Source organism: Arvicanthis niloticus, chromosome 26 (genome assembly GCF_011762505.2).
Source record: "Arvicanthis niloticus isolate mArvNil1 chromosome 26, mArvNil1.pat.X, whole genome shotgun sequence".
In the NCBI taxonomy this organism is placed as follows: domain Eukaryota; kingdom Metazoa; phylum Chordata; class Mammalia; order Rodentia; family Muridae; genus Arvicanthis; species Arvicanthis niloticus.
In genome coordinates, this window is record NC_133434.1 from 17,294,490 (window position 1) to 17,311,494 (window position 17,005).

General features: G+C 44.0%; 1 protein-coding gene across 1 annotated transcript in view; it reads right to left on the bottom strand.

The window, feature by feature from the left end:
• Positions 1 to 1,860, bottom strand: part of Htr3b (5-hydroxytryptamine receptor 3B) — a 28,791-nt gene extending 26,931 nt beyond the window's left edge. The window contains exon 1 of the mRNA XM_076924457.1: positions 1,821 to 1,860. Within this exon, the coding sequence (XP_076780572.1) occupies positions 1,821 to 1,860 (40 nt within the window). The remainder of the gene's footprint in view (positions 1 to 1,820) is intronic.
• Between the last annotated feature and the right edge of the window lie 15,145 nt (positions 1,861 to 17,005).

Below are 17,005 nucleotides of genomic sequence, written 5' to 3' on the forward strand. Positions count from 1 at the left end.
CTTCAATTCCCAGCTACCACATGGTGGCTCACGACCATCTGTAATGGAATCCGATGCACTCTTCTGGTGTGTGTCTGAAGACAGCTACAGTGCACTCACATAAATAAAAATAAATAAATCTTTTTTAAAAAAAAAAAAGGGGGGAGTCTGGGGATGAGGATCCTTGGGTAGAGGACTTGCCTAACATGTGTGAAGGCCTGAGTCCCATCTTTAGAACCACACAAACAGGGTGAGATGGTATACACCTATAATCTTGAATTTGAGAGGTGAAAGCAGGAGGATCAGATTTCAACATTCAGCTACCCAGTAAGTTCAAGGCTAGCCTGAACTACATAAGGCCCTGAAAACCTGTCTAAAGAATGACTTATGTGAGTCTTGTGGCTACCAAGCAGTGAAGCTGGAGGTGGACTAGCCTCGTCCCTGGCATACTCTCAGCACAAAGAAAAAAAAATCAGTTCTGATAGTTACAAGTCAACTCTCTAGTACTTAGTAAAATGCTTGGTTCTTTGTCAGGAATGTCCTCCGTGATGTCTGAGGAGGCCCCGGTCATTAGACTCTGTTAAAACATTGTTCTTGCCCGCACTGAGAACCAAAATCCAACCTGAGTACAAAACATCAGAGGGAAAAGCTGGTAAGAAGAATTCCCTGAGTCTTCTTGACTTCATTTTTCTATTTTATCTTAGCTTCACGTTGATAGTTATTTTCTGCAAAGAAATCCATTTGGCATTAATGACACTTCTCTTTTACTCGTATCATTAAGACAGGCTTTTATCCTTGAAGTTAAATGTCCAGGAATTTTGTGGCTATTTCTCTTCTCTACCGAATAGAAAAAAAAAAAAAAAAAAAAAAAAGATCATTTCCAACGTTTTCTTCCTTTGTTTGTAAACGTCCAGCTCTCTAACTAACAAATTCCTTTGTTTGTCTCTGTAACTGACTCATCTTACTTCTGGCTTCATTTTGAACTTTGAGAATTCAGACCCAAGCTCTAGGAGAACCCACAAAGAGGCAAGGTATACGGATAAGGTAGAAAAAAGTAGTGTACTAGGAATCACCAACAGAAATAGTTTTCTCTGTCTCTTTAAGTACAGTTGGGATGAAGGAAAGGACACATTATCAGATTAGAAAACTCGTCTAAGAGAGTGATACATACCCAGGTGTGGGTAAAGACAGCCCATAGATTCTTGATTTATCCACATTTTTAAATAATCAATTGCATACTAACTAAAGCAGTCCAATTCAGTAGAGTTAATGCCACCATGGATGTATCATCCCATACATTAAAACACACATAATCTCTAAAGTATTTTAATAAAAATCATGTATTTAAAACTTGCATGCTTTTGCATCTGCCTTTTAGCAATATACTGGCTACTTCTGTAGTTTCTGCAAAGCTGGATTCAAACACTGTGATTTGAAAATGGTACGCAGCTGAGACAAATCATTGGGACACTTTATCTGCTCTGCTAAAGGTTTATAATAAAGCCAAGGCTATCGGGGAAACCTAAAACACATTATCTATACATATCTGAAAAAGACTGCCCCAAACTTAATGTAAATCACTGGAGTGAGTTGGATTTCTTCAGAAGAGAAAAATTTCCCCTCAAAGGTAATGTTTTGGAGTGAGTTTTCACCTATGCAGACTGGGGTGGCAACGGGCGTGTCAGAGACACATCGCTGGTCTTTGTAAAACTTCACAGGACTAGCATTTAACAGATCATGAATCCAAAGGAACAGATCTGAGGTGTCCCCAGCACAGGGTGGACACTACACTGTAAGAGCTAAGACACACAGAGTTCGGCAGAATCATTCACAGGACTTACCTACGACAGCCACCAGGAGGCAGGACCACAGAAGAATCATCGCACTTGCCTATTCTGGGGCAGGTTACCACAGAAGAGCGATGACTGCCAGCAGGGCTGGCGGTCAGGCGAGCGAGCGAGCGGGGCACTACTCGACCTTGCACCTCTCAGCACCCCTCCACCCTCTTCTCCTGTTTGCTCACTTGTGGTAACCTTGATGCTATTTTGTAAACATCCGACTAGACAAAACAATGAACACCACATAGAGGTTTGGAGATTGATGCCCTCATGAACCCCACAAGCTTCTCCATTTGGCTCTGCCTTAGGAGGATGGCCAAGACTCCATCTCCCTTACAGGAGCCAGCTAAGTGAATAATGCAATTTAAGAGGGGGCCCCAAGGAGAGGAAATTCCAGGCTAATATGATTTCCTTTACAGCTTTTACCTAAGGCAATGTTCTTGCTGGCATTCGGGACCCTAATTTCATTAATAATTGAGATCCAGAAGCTGCCTTAAATCAGACGTAGCCAGGAACATCTTTGGTCTCTGGGAACAGTCACTGGGCTCTTGAGTTACAAGCAGCTAATGGGAACCTGGTATTGTCTAATGAACATCAACTACAAACAATACAGCGGAGAGAGTGCTTTTGTTTCTGCTAGACCCCTTTAATTAAGAGAAACATTGATTTTTGATAAATAGGAATGCTTTTTAAATTTTCACTGAGCACAGTCTACAAAGTAACTCAGACAAGATGCTTCTAGGCTTCTTGAAGATGAAAACTATTAATGTTTAACATCATTCGATAAAAGTTCTTCTTTTTTTTTAATGTCCCTTTAAAAATATTTTTCTTTATCTTGTATGTGGGGGTGGACAAGTGCTGTAGGGCACATGGAGAGCTCAAAGGACCACTTTTGGGAGCTGGTTCTTTCCTTCTACCATGTGGGTCCTGGGGACTCAAATGGGGTCCCAATTTGGGGGAACCAAATCAAACTCAGATTGTCAGGCTCGGGGAGAAGCAACCCTTCCCCATGAGCCATCTTGTTGGCTCCCTGACAAAAGCTTTGTTGCTGTTTGATGAATTGAATATGTTTCCTATCCCTTACATCACCCCCTCCTCTCTGGCTACAGAGCAGGCATCCCTCTGGTGTCTATGTATCTGGTCACACCAGTGTGCAGACACCACATCCACATACTCAAATAAATAAATAAAATAACATCCTTGTTGGACCCAGTGTAGCAGCTCACAATCAGAACCCCAGCACTTGAAAGGAGGAGGCAGGACCAGGAGTTCAAGTTCAACCTTGGTTATATACCAAGTTCCTGGCCAGCCTGAGTTACAGATCTTGTCTTAACAAAGAAGAAATGAGATAAAGCCAGCTAACACCCCTACCCCATTAACAAACAGACGATAGTCTTTGATGTAGTAACTACACACTAGCTAGTCAAGGCTGCAGTTAATTGGCTGTGAAAGAGTTGTGTGGGTAGAGGTGAGAGAGGAGTGCTGTCTCCACCAGTACTCCTCTGATTTTGTTGGATGTACCAAAACATTTCAGAAGAAAAAGAAATTACAATTTAATCTGCTGGAGGTCGAATCTATGAGGGGTGTTTTTGTTGGTTTTGACTTTGAGAAGAGCCCATTATAGACAGTGGGGCACTGGGCTTCAAGAGCTTGGCTCTCCAAGAATGGATCTGGTCGCTTCCTGTCTGCTCCTGACGGTTCTGAGGGTCTGCATTGGCTCATGGGAAAAATCTGGACAAGAGGGAGTGCAGCAGCCGGGCAGTGGTGGTGTACGCCTTTAATCCCAGTACTTGGGAGGCAGAGGCAGACTGATTTCTGAGTTCGAGGCCAGCCTGGTCTACAGAGTGAGTTCTAGGACAGCCAGGGCTACACAGAGAAACCCTGTCTCGAAAAAACCAAAACCAAAATAAATAAATAAATAAATAAATAAATAAATAAATAAATAAAAAGAGGGAGTACAGCTGGGTTGGTAGTGTCTTTCTAGGGGAGGGATTCGGAAGCTTCCCCTTGTGCAGAAGTTTGAACTGAAATGGTGATCCCCAAGGTATCTTGCCACACATTCTAGTGTGTCATGACTCGAAGGCAGACCCTCCCGGGACATCCTTCCCTCCCTTTTCTTTGCACTTTCTCATGTGCCCATCTGTTACTGCAAGGCCATTGCTAATGATGTGTAATGCTGGTCCATTATGACCTTCATTAGCTGATTTAACAGCAGTCTGGTACTGCTACCTGCTACAGCTCTTGGCTACTGCATCCTGCCAGGAGTTTGCGTGTGTACGGTGTCTTCAGGAGAGTTTTCAGCCATATACTACCTCAGATCTCTTCTTTGTCTAACTCTCCCATATTTACTCAATGGTTTTAGAGTCTCACCTCAACCTTTCACTCCCCCCCACCCTGACCCCACACCAGTTCTTACCACATAGTTCTGGCTAGCCTGGAACTCACTACGTAGACCAAGCTGGCCACTATGTAGCTTACAGAGATCTGTTTGCCTCTGCCTCTGCCTTCTGAATGCTGACATAAAAGGCAAGCACAATTACACTCCGCTCAACTTTAGTTTTTTTGTTTTGTTTTGTTTTGTTTTCGAGACAGGGTTTCTCTGTGTAGCCCTGGCTGTCCTGGAACCCACTCTGTAGACCAGGCTGGCTTCGAACTCAGAAATCCACCTGCCTCTGCCTCCCAAGTGCTGGGATTAAAGGTGTGTACCACCACCGCCCGGCTCAACTTTAATTTTTTTTTTTTAACAAAAATTGTGTCCTCTTACTCTTCTTAAACCCCTCCCTTTGCAGCCAGATAGTTTTTTTTTAACTACCAAGGGCCTCAAAGAGGCCTCTTAGAACATGTCATAGAAAGGGTAAGTATGGCCTTACTTACTTTGCATTGGAACCTCTCAAGTAGACCTGTATATTTAAATTTTTTTCACTTATTTTATTCTCAGTGTATGAATGTCTTCCCTGTATTTATGTGTGTTTGTGCACTACAGGCCTGCCTAGTGCCCACAGAGGCTAGAAAGGGTGCTTCGTTCCCTGGAATTGAATGGTGATGAACCACCTTGTGGAACTGGGAACTGAACCTGGGTCTTTGGCAAGAGCAGCAAGTGCTCCTGACCATTGAGCCAACTCGCCATGCTTCCTAAATCAGTACATTTAAGATGCAAAGCTAGAGTCAAGAGGGGCGTGTGTGTGTGTCTGTGTGTGTCTGTGTGTGTCTGTGTGTGTGCGTGCCTTCTACCTCAGCCTCTGCTGGTGCTATAGGCCTATTATACCACTGTATTCTTCTCCGGATCCTCAAAGAATAACACTGGGGCAAAGTAAACCAAAATCTCAAGTGAGGTGTGAGTCTGTCACTCAGGCCAGGCCCACCACCATTAAGAGAGTTGCTAGAAGAATATTCTTTCAGAAGCCCCTTTCCACAGGCTCCAGAAACCCCTGTACCATGCTTCTCCATTTCCCAGCAGGATGTGGTACCTCTTAGATGGACCAATGTCTTCTGGAAGAAGCAGGGGGAGAGGGCTTATTATGCAAACATAATAAGAAAGTGTTTATTATGCAAACGGCGACTGAGTTATGTGTCCTTTAAGACTACTAAATAGTTTTTAATTACTGCTATATCAGTAAATCCCATAAATATGCAAATGCAATTAGTTCACAAAATAGGCCTTAAATATCTTTATTCCTCTCCAACAAAGTTCTTTGAAGTTAATCGCTAACTCTCTTTGTTCAGTCCCTTGGCAGTTGTGCTAAAATTGACAGGAATTTTGACAGATGTACATATTCAAGGAGAACCAAGGTTTCTGAGCACATCTGGTCGGGCTGGATGGAGGAGGAGAGACCAATGCTCTCGTTGAATCAGTGTCCACTGAGTACGCCCCACGCTGCCCCAACCCCACACCCACGATCACTTTCTTGTGCTGTTGTTTTTTCTTTGGCTTTTGGAGTTAGCATCTTACCCTGTAGGCATTGACCTCATAGTGATCCCCCTGCCTCAGCATCCCTGAGATTATAGGCATATACTGTCTTCCCACTTGTGATTTGTTGACTTATTAATTTTATTTTTGACATCTCAAGCTGGCCTGAGTTTGACCTTGAACTCCTGATCCTCTTGATTCTGTTTCCTGAATTACAGGTGTGCTCCACCACACCCGGTGCTGGTGACCGAACTCTGTTGATTTGTGTGTGTTAGGCAAGCAATCGACCAACTGAGTTATATGCCAGTTCCCACCCCAAATATAATTTTCATTACTCCATGGAAATAAATATCAACCTAACTACCGAGACAGTACGTCAAATCCAAACTCACATTCTATGGTTGATTTCCCTCTAGGTTGGAACTTGGGTTTAGTAATACATATTTTCTAGTTATTAATTAATCAGTTCATTAACACAGGCAGTCATGATGGTTTGTGCCTGTAGTCACAGCCCTTGGTATACCAATGCAAGAGATAACAGTGGTTCGAGGCCAGCCTATGCTACATACACACCCTTAAGCTAAACCAATATAGGCAACCATTCATTGAATCTCTCTTTCCAGGTGATTCTAGGTTGTGTTCAGTTGACAATTAAAGCTAACCTTCACACCATGGATATTGCAAAGGTGGTCTTGTTTGTCTCCATGGTTCCAGCACAGAGCTAATGAGTGCTCAATAAACCTCCAGAGGAGTTGAAGGAGGGAAAGGTGAGCAAATGAACAGAAAGGAATTTTGGCTTATTCAACAGAGGGCATCCTTAGAAGGGCCCAGCTCTCTCAGAACCACACCCAAGATGCTATCTTTTTGCCACTGTTTCATACAGCACACGGAGAAGGATGCCTTGGATTTGAGCCAGGCTGCTGCTAACTGTTGGGCTCAGTAAGCAAGCAGCACTTAGGGTAACAGGCATTGGTCCAGGCCTGTGGACCAATAGGTAGATCCTGCCTCTCTTGGGTTCTCAGAGATTGCCTACGATCCAGGATCTTCCAAACCCTTGGGAGTAAGATGGACTCTAAGACACAGAAGAAACTGAGCCAGGTGCGCTGCCTCAATCATTAACGCCACCTACTTGGGAAGGTGAGGCAAGAGGATTGTCATGAATCTGATTTCAGATGGGGCTATGTCGTGGAGTTCACAGCAAACCAGAGCTACACAGAAAGACCCTGCTTTAAGAGGGGGTGGCATGAGGGTTGAGGGTTCAAAGATGACTTGGTCAGCAAAGCACTTGCCAAGTGAAATGGTTTGAATAAGAATGGCTCTCTTAGGATACTAGTTATCACAGAGTGGCACTATTTGAAAAGGATTAGAAGGCGTGGCCTTGTTGGAAAAAAGTAAGTCACTGGGGGTGGCTTTGAGGTTTCAAAAGCCCAGTCTCTCTCTCTCTCTCTCTCTCTCTCTCTCTCTCTCTCTCTCTCTCTCTCTCTCTCTATCTCTATCTCTATCTCTATCTCTCCAGATCAGGAATTAGCTCTCAATTACTGCTCCAGCACTTATCTGCATGCTGCCATGCTCTCCATCATAAGCAAGTCCCCAGTTAAATGCTCTTTCTTATAATTGCTGTGATGGTCATACTGTGTCTTCATAGCAATAGAACAGTGACTAAGACACCGGGCAAGCATGAAGACTTGAGTTCAATCGTCAGAACCCATGTAAACAGCCAAGCAAGTGGTTCTCTCTGGTAATCCCAGCACTAAAGAGGCAGAAGTTTGAGGCCAGTTCTATAAAGCAAGTTCAAGACCAGCCTGGGCCACATAGAGAATATTAGGCAAGACCCTATGTTGGGTAGGCCGGTGGTCAGGAAGCTCAGATATTAGCTCAGTTAGAAGAGCGCATATAAGCCTGGGGTCCATCCCTGACACTACAGAAACTAAGAACCATAGCATTTGCCTGTAACCCTAGCACTGAGGTGGTAGAAGAAGAAGGACTGAGAACACAGGGCCATATGCAGCTACATAGAGAATTGGGAGCCAATACAGTCTATATGAGACCTTGGAGTTTGGGGATTTACTTATTTACTTACATATTTACTTTATTTATTTATTTTTTGTTTGTTTTTGCTGTTTTGTTTTGAGAGGGTGGCCTTTGTTCTGAGTAGGACAGTGACAGCAGGACTTTAAGATGAGAGCATGGTGCCTTCCAAGGGGTCACAAGCACATTGTAAAACAGGTAATTCCAGACTCCCATGAATAGATTCACTAGTTCACGACACAGAGTGCTAACAGGACTTAAAATAGGAAACCGAAATATTGTATAAGTTTGTGTGAGTGCTGTGATTATAATGCTGTCTCCGAATGGCCTGGAGCAATTACTCCAAGAGGCACAACAGCTGTATTTGCCCTCTCGTTGCCATTGCTGAAATTGACACTGTCATTGCTTCAGGAGGAAGGCTTGGCACTAATGATAGGGGGCTGACTATGGCTGGAGTGTGACAGACCTCTAGTTAAGGCCCTTAAAGACTGACAAAAGAGGGGGAAAAAATAAAATAAAGCTCTCGGGAAGCCAGTCTGAGGCGATGGATGTAGTTAGAGCGACACCTAGTGGTGGCCCTTCTACTGTTAGCAAATTCTGTGTAGTGAGAAAACTATAATCAACCTATTCCAAATAGTTTATTTTGTTTGTTTGCTTGCTTGTTTATTACCCATCTCTCTCTGTCTGTCTGTCTGTCTGTCTGTCTGTCTGTCTGTCTGTCTGTCTGTCTATCTTATCTACCTGTTTGACTTTTTGAGGAACAGTCTCACTGTGCACCCCTGTGTAGCCTTGCACTTGGAGGTGACTCTCCTGACTCTGTCTCCCAAGTGCAACAACACACCACTCTTTAGATTATGCTTTCTTTTGTTTGTTTGTTTGTTTGTTTTGAAACAAAGTGTTTTTCGTTACCCAAGCTAGTCTCAATAGTGGAGGATGACCCTGAGATGCACACCCTCTTACGTGTACCTTCTCCGACTGGGATTATGGGAAATCCCCATATCCAGCATCAAATAAACTATTGAATTTATTACATTTACATATTTATTTGTTGTGTGTGTGTGTGTGTGTGTGCATGTGTTTGAGCATGTGCCATGATGCTCATGTGACAGTCAGAGGACAACCTGCAGGAGTTGCCTCTATCCCTTCACCGTGTGGATCCAGGAGATCAAACCCAGGTTGTCGGGCTCCTTGGCAAGTGTTTATAGCTGATGAGGCATTTTGCCAACCCTGAACTCCATTATATGCTGTTTTCAGACTATTTTGAAGTCATGTATTCTTCAGTTTGTGTCACTCTTACTTTGCTCCTAATTTCTCTCTGGGAGTTTCCCAACACCAAACCACACCTACCTATCCACTCGGTCAATTTACAACTGTTAGCTATGTACCCACCCCACACTAATCACTTCACTCTTGCTCCTTCAAATCTCCATTCAAAAGTGGCTTCCAGTTTCCTAAGTGACTTCTCTTTTTGGCTTGGCTTTGCTGGCCTTGAACTCACAGATCTGCCTACCTCTGACTACTGAGTGCTAGGATTAAAGGCATTTGCCACCACAGCCTGGCCCTTAAATGACTTTTTTTTTTTTAATTTCATGTGAGTTGATGTTTTGTCTGTGTCAGATTCCCTGAAACTGGAGTTACAGATAGCTGTGAGCTACCATGTGGATACTGGGAATGAAACCCCAGTCCTCGAGAAGAGCAGTGAATTCTCTGAGCCATCTCTCCTGCCCCTCTTAAGTGACTTCTTAAGAGTAGAATTCCGACGGTGGTCGCGCATGCCTTTAATCCCAGCACTTGGGAGGCAGAGGCAGGAGGATTTCTGAGTTTGAGGCCAGCCTGGTCTACAGAGTGAGTTCCAGGACAGCCAGGACTACACAGAGAAACCCTGTCTCAAAAAAAACCAAAAAAAAAAAAGTAGAATTCCAAAAAAGTAGGAGTAAATAGACAAATTCTCACTCCTGAAAAGGTTTGAAACAGAGTTGAGCATATAAGCCTGTAATCCCAGCATACTGGATCCTGGGACAGAAGGATTGCCAAGAGTTTGAGGCCAGCATAGGATATACTGTGTCTCAAAAACCAATAAACAATATGATTTAAAACCATATTGAATTTTGGCATATGTTATGAGAAGTCAAATTCTATAAGGCCTTTGAAGCTCCCTGCCGTCCAAACCTGGCTACAAGTGATTTATTTCATTTAACAAAAATCGTAGGCTTGGATTTTTTTCAAAACTGTACTTTAATAAGGTTTCTCAAATACTCGAAGACTCCACTCCACTTCTAGCCCGTTGCCCAAAGGAAGAGGAGAAAAGATGGTAGATAGGACAGGGGATGTGGACCTGTTTACAAGCAGTTCTTTGGGGTGATTCCAATCTCCGTTTGTGAGGATACCAGCAGTCCAGTTCAGTGGTGTCAGGATATTAACAGTCCAGTTCAAAAGTGCCACCAAACACAAATCAGCAAAGACAGCAAGATCCAGCAGAAACTTCCAGGTCTCCGTGTCAAATCAGCACGGAATCAAGCAGGAGTGACCAGAACCAACCGAAATGCCAAGAGCTTCTCTGCTGTGTCTCTCTCAAGGAAGTGAAGATCAGCAAAGGCTTGAGACCAATAAAGAATTGCACAGCTGGCTATGCAGGCACATCCTCGCTGTTACTGAGTCCTAGCTATACTCTCTCTAAACTTCACGGGTCTTGCCTCAGCAAAACACAATGTGAGTCTATATCACGTGACACGACCAGAAATTTCGACTTCATACAATAGAGATCAGGAAATGAAACAGAGTGATTTCTTCCTGGGCTTACTGGGAAGTCTGACCAAGAAAGCTGCACAAGGGGGCAGGGCATGCACACTGCCACTCACCCCACTGGTGTAAGGGACCTGCATGGTCTAGGATCACAGGAAGGAGAGGACTCCTAGAGGTTTCTCACACTTCTCCCAGGAAGACAAAGCTTTATTGGTCCAAAAGAAAAGTCTGCAGGGCAGTGGTCGTGCACGCCTTTAATCCCAGCACTCAGGAGGCAGAGGCAGGCAGATTTCTGAGTTCGAGGCCAGCCTGGTCTGGTCTACAGAGTGAGTTTCAGGACAGCCAGGACTACACAGAGAAACCCTGTCTCAAAAAAAACCAAACCAAACCAAACCAAACCAAACCAAACCAAACCAAAAAAAACAACAACAACAACAAAAAAAAAAAACCAAAAAAAAAAAAAAAAAAAAAAAAAAAAAAAAAACCAAAAACAAACAAACAAACAAAAAGTCTGGCAAAAATCTGAGCCATAGGTCTTGGTAGTAAAAGCACAGACGCCCAGTGGAAACATATAAACACTACCAGGGATGCAGAACAGATCTGCAGAGACCATGAAATGTGCTCCACTGCAAGTACAGGAAGGCATATGGGAGGTACAGAGTTCTGAGTCTTCAAGAGACAAACACACTATGTAGTGGAGGTTGACCTTTGTGATCCTCCTGTCTCTCTGGAGTGGTGGGATTACTGGAATGACATCATGCCTGGTTTTTGTGATTTTGGGGGTGGAACCTGGACTTCCTGCCTGTCAGGCGTCTTAATTAGGGTTTTATTGCTGTGAAGAGACACTATGACCCCAGCAACTCTTATAAAGGAAAACATGTCATTGGGGCTGGCTTACAGTTTCAGAGGCTTTGTCCATTATGATCATATAGGGAAGCATGGTGCTGGAGGAGCTGAGAGTTTCACATCTTGATCTGCAGGCAGCCAGGAGGACACTGTCTTGTCTTCTGCAGGCAGCCAGGAGGAGACATGCTATTTCTAAGGACCCTAAGGTGTAGCTTTTTTAGAGCCCAATCATGCAGAAATGCAATTAGCTATTTTCAAATGAACATCACTTCTGCTAGAGGGTACTCTTCTCTCCCCGACAGCTTTGATGATTTGTCTATAAATTTTATCAGAGTCACAGGGTTGCTGACCCAAGCACATTCTTCTTATTGTGGGTCACTGTTTCAGAGTTACAGTGCACTGAGACTGAAGAGGCACAGTGAGAATCAAAGCAGACATACGCAAAGAAGATTTTTATAAGCATTAAAGCAGAAATCGACAACTGAGTGGGAATTCATTCTGTCCGTGTACACGTGAGCCTGCTTCTTTGAGCTTCTTGTTTGCAGATGTGGCCCATGTGACAGTCACCATGGAGTTTCAAACATATCCTATTTCCCATGACTTCAGAAGCAATAGGGTAAACCATCATTGTGTGTGTGTGTGTGTGTGTGTGTAAGTACACACATGTAGGTGCGAGTGTGTTTGTGAATATGTGTGTAAGTAATAAAGTTCGCATTTATGTGGAACACAGAGGTCAACATCAGGTCACTCTGACTTTTTCTCTTCATTTTTTTTTTATTCTTTTTTCTTTTTGTTAGTCGGGGTCTTTCAATGAACCTGAAGCTCACTGACTGGGCTAGGCTGGCTGCCAGAGAGTCTCTCAATGATCTTTCTGCCTCAGGCTCTCAAAAGTCCAGGCATGTGTCACCACATCCAACTAATTCCTTCCTTCTCTCCTTCTCTTCCTTTCCCTCTTCTCTTTCTCTTGAGTGTCATATAGCCCAGGCCATCCTCACATTCTATATCTGGCGGGAGACGACCTTGAACTGTCGATCTTCATGGTGGGTATACACCCTGATTCGTATTTTGCTTTTAAAGGATGTGGTTAGGAAAGCAAACATCACAGCACTCATCTGTAATATTGGTATCTGGGAGGCTGACTGAGGCAGGGGGATTGCTTTGAAAGTGAGGTCAGCCTGAGCCACATATAGCAATATTTTGTCCTAAAAATCAAAACCAAAAAGTGCTTCTAGAAACTCTCAGCAACCATAGCTGTATCTCTAGGTCTGGTGATCAAAGTAGTGATTTCCTTGTCTCGTAGCCCTAGGGATATGGACTTCACCAAGAAAACCAAATGACACACAATTTTAGCTGTGTCCAGCACTTCAACCGGAGGCCAGTGTGGAAGGTGCTTGCTCACACTACCCAGGTGTTCCGGTCTTTTCTGATGCACTGAAGGTTGGCTCAGTGACAAGCGTGTTTACCCCAAATGCATCAGTGGGTAAAAGTCCTTGCTGAAAAAGCCTGACTAGCTGAGTCCTGGAGAGGAGAGAGTCAACCTCTGAAGGTTGTTTTCTAACCTGTATGTATATGCCTGCACACACACACACCACACTTAACAACAACAACTTGTTTTAGTTTGTTTTTTAAAGAACATGCTAAGGTCAGCTCTGTCTCCCTCCCCACTTATGGCTAATCCAACACAAACATTCAGCTGAGGTCTACCTTGCGATTCAATGTCTTCTCTTTAGTCTTGCTTCTCTTCTTTCTCTCTTGGTCCCTCAAACTCTCCTCAATAGGATTCCTTATACTCAGCCTTTGGGAGTTTCCTGTGACAACTGACGCCAACGGCCATCCACAGTGACAGAGGCCAACATGGGATTTTGCAGTTGGACAACCTGAGGTCTGGCTAGCAAGAGGACACCAACATTGCAACTACTGCCCACATCAAGGAAAAGTAGAACTCTTCCAACTTTGCCTGGTGTTGCGTTAGAATAGCATACCACTGGAAAGAAAAGAGCGGTTAGCTAGAGCAAAAGCCCAGGTATTTGAGGTTTGTCTGCTGTGTTGGTTTTTGTTCCTCTGTTCTTCCCTTTCTGTTGTTTTCTTTTACTTTAGTCAGGCTTCACAGCCAGCATTTGGCTGAGGATGACCTTGACTTTCTGACCTTCCTTCCCCCGCCCAGTGTTCCGGAGAATACTCAGATTACAGGAGTGGTTTTTAAAAGACAGTGAGTGCCCCAGCTAAACTTGACTATAGCTCTGGGAATGGATACAGAAAAACAGAGAACAAACAGCAATTAAGAACTGTGTATGAATGCAGAGAGCCATCAGGGTGGTGGGTTACAGAATGTGATCTCTAGTAGTCAAAGGTAGATAAGACTGAAAACCTGGCTTAACCAGCAGAATTGCTGTGCTCTAAGAAGCCCATTCCCCAGCAAAACTGTTTCCGGCCCCCATTGTGCTTCCTTTTTAAATGCCAATGTGTTAACCAATTCCTTTTAATTAGACCGTTTGATCCAGTCTCTTGCTGCAGCAACAAGGGTGGGAGCACCTGGAGCGCGAGCTTGGAATGAGAATACACGAGCCTAAGAAAATGGCGGACAAGCCGGACATGGGGGAAATCGCCAGCTTCCATAAGGCCAAGCTGAAGAAAACAGAGACACAGGGGAACATCCTGCCAACCAAAGAGACCATTGAACAGGAAAAGAGGCCAGGCAGTGGTGGCACACGCCTTTAATACCAGCACTTGGGAGGCAGAGGCAGGAGGATTTCTGAGTTCGAGGCCAGCCTGGTCTACAGAGTGAGTTCCAGGACAGCCAGAGCTATACAGAGAAACCCTGTCTCAAAAAACCAAAAACAAGAACAGGAAAAGAGGAGTGAAATCTCCTAAAAACCCCACTCCACCCCACTGCGTCATCTCCAAGATCCTCTCGTGATGTGGAGGAAGAACCACCTGCAAGATGGACACGAGCCACAAGCTGCACTGTGACCCCCAGCACGTGACCCCAATGCCACCGGCCCAAGGGTCTCTGAAGCCGCCCCTCCCCCCCCCCCCAAATCGGACTGCCAAATTTCACTGGTTTGCCCTGGGATATTATAGAAAATTATTTGTATGATTGATGAAAATAAAACATACCTCTTAGGGAAAAAAATGTTTGATCTATTACTAAAGTAATTATTGACATTAATAGATTTAGATCACTCATGTTTTCCAGCTTACTTCTTATGGTTGTTTCTTCCTTTTTTTGCTTTTATTTTTTAAGATAGAAGGACATCAAACATACATACATACATACATACATACATACATACATACATACATAGGTGAGGATGGCCTTGAACCCCTGATCCTCCTCCCTCCACCTCCTCAGTGCTGGATTGTGGACACAGCACACCACCATGCCAAGGTGGTGCTGGAAGTTGAATCTAGGGCTTCCTGCATACTAAGCAAGCACTCTAGCCAACTAAGGTACATTGTATCATGCTAAGAATCAAGCCTAGGGCCTCCTACCTGCTAGGCAAACCCTCTTCGAAAGGCAAAAACTCCGGCCTTTGCTTTGTTTCCATTCCTATCTTCATTACCTATTAGTTTTGTAGTTACAGGTTTTGCTTTTTTATTAAATAGTTGTTGGGATATTCTCTCTCTCTCTCTCTCTCTCTCTCTCTCTCTCTCTCTCTCTCTCTCTCTCTCTCTCTCCTTCCCTCCCTCCCCCCCCCCTTTTTTTTTTGAAACAGGGTCTTAACTCCAGTGTCCAGGATAACCCGGTAGTTACTATGTAGCCCATGCACACTGGCTTCAAAATTTCGGTAATCTCTGTGCCCCTCCTTCCAGAGTGCTAGGATTCAGGGTGATGGCACGGTAGCCTGTCACACTTCTCACAGTCACTAGTGTAGGTAGGCACGGTTTGGGGGTTTCTGTTCCTCTTACTAGGTTACATTCCCTCCCTCATTTTTGTGCGATTTGATTTTTTTTTTTTTTTTTCCTTTCAAGTACTGCTTTTTAGTTCCTAAGGTGAGAGTCTTGGATGCCTTTCTGTCAGAGCTCCAACCACTTATCTTACTGGGACTGGGACTTGCTGTTTTGAGTACAGCTACAAAGAGGGCACACACCCTTTGCAGAACTTTGGTCTCTGTTTTGATTTCCTTTTCAAGCGTAGTTGATCTCTGGGCTTTTGTTAGGCTCAAGGCAGGCACTTTTTGGAGTAAACACCCATGCATCAGAGGTAGGGTTTGGGGAGAGGGAAGGTTGCCCCCTGTAAAGGACCGATTACGGAGACTTCAAAATTGTTCATTGCTAGCTGGGCAGTGGTGGCGCACACCTTTAATCCCAGCATTTGGGAGGCAGAGGCAGGAGGATTTTTGAGTTTGAGGCCAGCCTGGTCTACAGAGTGAGTTCCAGGTCAGCCAAGACTACACAGAGAAACTCTGTCTCAAAAAACAAAAAACAAAAACAAAACAACAAAAAACAAAAAAGAAAGAAAAAACAAAACAAAAAAAATTAGTTCATTGTTGTTATTTTAGATAACAGCCTCCAGAGAAACGAGGAACCAGCTAAAAATAGCTGGCTCACTTAAATTTACTCTTTTTATGAGACCTAGAATAAACCTGGTACATTAAAATGATAAATTCTCCACTGAGGCTTTTTTGTCTGCCTCTGGTGTGTGGCTGTGTGACCTCTCTATATATCAGAGATATAATTCTTATTATTACATCTATTCATTTATGTAGATGTACGTGGGAGAGTGTACCACAGCACAGAGGTTGAGACTCTCCTTCCATGACGAGGGTCATGGGAATCTAACTCATGACCTCAGGCTGACTTCTACCCAACTGAGCCATCTCCCCTAGACCTCTGCCATTGTTTTGATCACATTATATGAGCTCAGGTATGTGCTCACTTCTGAACGTGATGACTTTTTCCAATCTGAGTATGTATACTTCCCCCTGATAAAAACTGGTTTCTACCAGGCCTGATGGCAAAGGACTGTAATCTCAACCCTGGTAGGCTGAAGCGGTAGGATCGGGAGTTAAAGGCCAGCCTAGGAGACACAGAGACACAGTCTTAATGTAAACTCTTCCTAGAGGTCTTACTTCCAGCAGTGTCACCAGTGCTTGTCTCTCTTGTTGCCCCTTGTTCTTTGTTTTGCTGAGATAGGCTTTTGTTTATGTGCTCTAGGCTAGCCTTGGACTCAATACATAGTTAGTCCCAGTTTAGTCTCAAACTCACAGCAATTCTCCTGCCTCAGTCTCCCAAGTGCTAGAATTCTAGTCATGCACAGGCACATCTGGCCCTCCTTCATTCTGTTTTTTTTTGCTTTGTTTTGTTTTGAGACAGGGTTTCTCTGTGTAGCTCTCGCTGTCCTGGAACTTGATCTGTAGACCAGGATAGCCTCAAACTCATAGAGATTTTGCTTGGTGAGTGCTGGGATTAAAGACATGGGCCATTACATCTAGCCTGCCCCAGTTCTCTGGGACATGTATATTGTATATTGTGTATTTCGACCAAAGTAAGAATTCCAAAGTCCAACTTGGCAAACGAATGAGTTTTATTGGGGCTACTTATAGGAGTGTAGGTCAGGGTCAATTATAGGAGCAGAGATGACTCACAGACAGCTGTTATCACCAAAGTCCATCCCAGCATGAGTGACAGTCCCATAAAGCTGGAAACCTGAAGAACACTGCAC